The sequence below is a fragment of the Otolemur garnettii genome, unplaced genomic scaffold, assembly GCF_000181295.1.
Source record: "Otolemur garnettii isolate 467f Iridium unplaced genomic scaffold, OtoGar3 scaffold00176, whole genome shotgun sequence".
NCBI classification, from domain to species: domain Eukaryota; kingdom Metazoa; phylum Chordata; class Mammalia; order Primates; family Galagidae; genus Otolemur; species Otolemur garnettii.
Window position 1 is genome coordinate 2,214,785 of NW_003852571.1, and position 4,197 is coordinate 2,218,981.

The 4,197-nt window shown below is 42.3% G+C and overlaps 1 protein-coding gene across 1 annotated transcript in view; it reads right to left on the reverse strand.

Moving 5' to 3' along the window:
• Positions 1-3,199, reverse strand: part of CEP192 (centrosomal protein 192) — a 152,351-nt gene extending 149,152 nt beyond the window's left edge. Inside the window, exons 1-2 of the mRNA XM_023519469.1 lie at positions 2,854-3,199; positions 831-956 (exon numbers count right to left, since the gene is read on the reverse strand). Of these exons, the coding sequence (XP_023375237.1) occupies positions 831-956; positions 2,854-3,095 (368 nt within the window). The 5' untranslated portion in view covers positions 3,096-3,199. The remainder of the gene's footprint in view (positions 1-830; positions 957-2,853) is intronic.
• Between the last annotated feature and the right edge of the window lie 998 nt (positions 3,200-4,197).

Here is a 4,197-nt window from a genome sequence, read left to right on the forward strand (position 1 = left end):
AACTCCTGGGCTTAAGCGATTCTCTTGCCTCAGCCTCCCAAGTTGCTGGGACTGCAGGCGCCTGCCACAATGCCCAGCTATTCTTTTTTTTTTTTGCAGTTTTTGGCCAGGGCCAGTTCGAACCCACCACCTCTGGCATATGGGGCCGGCACCCTACTCCTTTGAGCCACAGGCACCGCCCATGCCCGGCTATTTTTTGCTTGTAGTTGTCACTGTTCAACAGACCCAGGCCAGATCTGAACCTGTCAGCTCTGGTGGTGTATGTGGCTGGCGCTTTAGCCGCTTGAGCTATAGGTGCCATCCACTATATATTAAATTTTATAAGTTATAATAATAGTGTAACAGTTTAATACCATTCCAGAAAAAACAATTTACATACATACATATATATGCGCACAGAAAAGTCTGAAAGACTATAAATGAAAATGTATCAGGTGCAGTGGGGTGCATCTGTAATCCCAGCAACTCAGAATCACCTGAGAAAAGGAATTCATATCCAGCCTGAGCAACATAGTAAGATCCCATTTCCAATTTAAATTTAAAAAAAAAAAAAGATAAAAAAAAATTTTTAATTTAGCCGATGGCTATTTGCTAGTTAGATTATAGGGCTTCATTGTCTCGCTGATAATGCTCAGTATTATATTTTTTTCAGTGAGGATATATCACTTTTAGAATCAGAAAAAATGTTTTGAGGACTAAAAATGTGATTAAAACACATACAGAAACTCCTAAGAGTCTTAGAATTAATCAGAAATATAAGCTCACTTTTTTTCACAATTGAGTAAGACTCATTTTTAACACAGTGCAAACAAATGGAAGTAGGAACTTACTCGTCATCCTGGAAGCTAAGCTGTAACCTCTCTCTGGGTTCACCATCACTTTGGCTGCTGGGAGATGACCCCGGTGGAACTGAAAACCTCCCTTCTACTAAGTAAGATGCCTGGATATCAGGATACCTACAAAAAAAAATTTGTTTTAATTGTTAGGAGTTATATTATGTACATTTAAATTTCACCATGACATAGGGATGTGTGACTGCAAAACCACCAGCTGATAAAAACAAATAGGGACCCTTGTATTCCAAACTATCATTCTCTATGCAAAGCATAGAACCCGTGGATCAGCTATAATAGAAGATCTGTATGTTCAATAAAGAGCTTAGGAATTAAGCCAACCCTTTCATCCCAAACAAAAACATTACAGTATTCACCGAACATCTGAGTTGAGAAAAGATAGAAAGCAATTAGATATTGAAGTCAACTTTACACCAAGACCCTGTATGGAATGGATGTGTGAACTACACACATCACAATGGATATAAAACAGGGAATACAAAGCCAGGCGTGGTGGCTGACGCCTGTGTTCCCAGCACTTGGGAGGCTGAGGTGGGTGGAGTGCCTGAGCTCACCAATCAAGACCAACCTGAGCAAGAGCGAGACCCCATCTCTAAAAAATAGCCAGGTGCTGTGGCAGGTGCCTATAGTCCTGGGAGACTGAGTCAAGAGGATCCATTGAGCCCAAGAATTTGAGGTTGCTATGAGCTATGATACCACGGTACTCTACCAAGGGTGCCCAAGTGAAATTCTGTCTCAAAGAAACAAAACAAAAAATAAGGGAGGAATATGCAACCAAACATTTATCTGGTTATAAAACTGGTCAAGAGGGCGGTGCCTGTGGCTCAGGGAGTAGGGCACTGGCCACACATACCGAGGGTGGCAGGTTTGAACCTGGCCCTAGCCAAACTGCAACAAAAAAAATAGCCAGGTAGGGCAGCGCCTGTGGCTCAAAAGGGTATGGTGCCGGCCCCTTATGTCGGAAGTAGGGGGGTTCAAACCCAGCCCCGGCCAAAAAAAAAAAGCCAGGTGTTGTGTCAGGTGCCTGTAGTCTCAGCTACTAGGAAGGCTAAGGCAAGAGAATCACCTAAGCCCAAGAGCTGGCGGTTGCTGTGAGCTATCACTCCACCGCACTCTATCTAGGGTGACAAACTGAGACTCTGCCTCTTAAAAAAAAATGGTCAAGAAACTAAAAACCAGTTAGTGCCTAATAGAGAAAATTTACTTCAGGACTCAAAAATACTAGAGTAATAGCTAAGTTATTTCAGAAACAATGACAGACTGAAGGCTGAAAGACAGCCAACCAAGTCCAGTGAAGAGTGAACCTGGCTGAAACGAACTAAAATGTCACATCACTAAACACAGCTATTGACCCCAAACCCTAGCCACAGGTGACTGGATTTGGAATGGACCAGTAATAAATGAGATTCTAAGAATATTTCATTAGTCTCCTGTGTAGCCAGAAATGTAATCCATAGATATCTTTCAAGAGTTTGTGTTGCCATATTCTGCAATGTGGAATAGAAAAGCAGATAAAACCACAGTATTGAAGAGAACGAAAACGCATTGCCATAGAGAAGCAGAGCGAGATGACAGAAAATCTAAGTCCTGATGGTTTCCCAGACTCCGTGCCTTCTTGAAACAGCTCTGCACTCCTGCTCGATTTTGTGAGATACTCCGAACGCTTATGACTGACTTTCCTTTTGAACTTGCTAACACAATTAGTAAGACTAAACTAATACAAATCTATTACAGACAGAAAAAAAGAATATAAATCTAATACATTACAGACTAAAAAGAGTTACTGTTGCTCAAATCCCAAAACAACCCAATGATAAGGAAATAGAATGGGGAAAAAGACAGCAAGTTCCTTTTTCTACATTCATTGTACATCATCTAGCCCTCTCTTTCATAGATACAGCAAAAAGCTCAAGCTTGACTGGAAAATTTTACTTAAGTATCAGTATGTTGTAGGTTTTATGGACCTAGGGGAAAAAAAATCTGCTCTAACAAGTCTTACCTGTTATCAGTGCTGGATCTACTTTTAGCAAGTGTGGAAACAGCAACAGGCAGGCCAAGATTTGAAGAAAGAGTGACATTTTCTAAAGTCCCACTATTATCAAGTAATGAATTAGTTAAGAAGCTTGGAAATGACTCTTCCGTTATCCCTCGAAAATTTTCCATCTCACTGCAACAACAAAAGTGATATAATAAATCAAATACAGTAAAACATTTCTGAATGACTAAGAGGACAAGTTCCATAAATCTTAGAAAACTGACAAATTGTAGGAAGTGATTCTTGGGAACACTACTATGAGAGGAGGCCGTGGGCAAATATCCTTCAATAAAGGAATTCTTAGAATACTTTGCTACTTGATAGCTGAGAATATAAACATCAAATTTGTCTTCCTATAATTAACACAACAATGAAATGTAACAGTTGAATTTCCTGCTGGCTTAGTACATAGAGGCAAAGAAGGCCTAACACTGATGGTGCATACATATGATTTGATTTTAAGATACAGTTAAGTTGGGCAGTTATGTTCTCCCTTTAATATGGAATAGAAATAATGAGTCAGATACACCACGATAGACCACTGCTTAACACAAACCCTCCCTCCGCTTCCTTCCCACCATATTCAGCATAAAAACTGAGCCAGGGTCTGGACAATCTCCACCTCGGCTCCTGCTACGCTTCTCCCCGCTTACACCATGCCAGCCGTGCGACTCTCTTTGCTGCCTCTTGTCTAACCTCTGACCCCTGAGCACACTCCAGGTGCACCAGGGACCCACAAGTCTTGCAGTCTTGCACTATACCTGCTTTCAGGTCTTCCAGAAGATGTTCACTGCACCGTCAGGCCTTGCCTCATCAACCTTCCAAGCTGAGCATGGCACTCTTGTCCTCCCTGCCCTGCTTGCTTTCTTCTATAGTACTGACCACCACCTGGTACGCTATATGGTTCACCTGTTATTTGTTTTTCCGCCCACATTAGAACGTAACTCCAAGAGGGCAAGACATCACCCACGGGTTTATCACTGCATTCCTACATAGAACTGTGCTGGCACAGAGGAGACTCTCAATAAACTTGCTGCGGTGATGAATGGATGTTTTCAACCTGTATCAATACACTGCAAATACATTACCAACTAACTACCTTTAGCACCCTGCTCTCAGCCCATGCGCCATCAATTTCTTCTCTTCAGGCTCGGCACCTGTGGCTCAAGTGGCTACAAGGTGCCAGCCACATACACCTAAGGTGGCGGCTTCAAATCCAGCCCGGGCCAACCAAACAACGATGACGGCTACAACCAAAAAATAGCCGGTCATTGTGGCGGGCGCCTGTGGTCCCAGCTACTTGGGAGG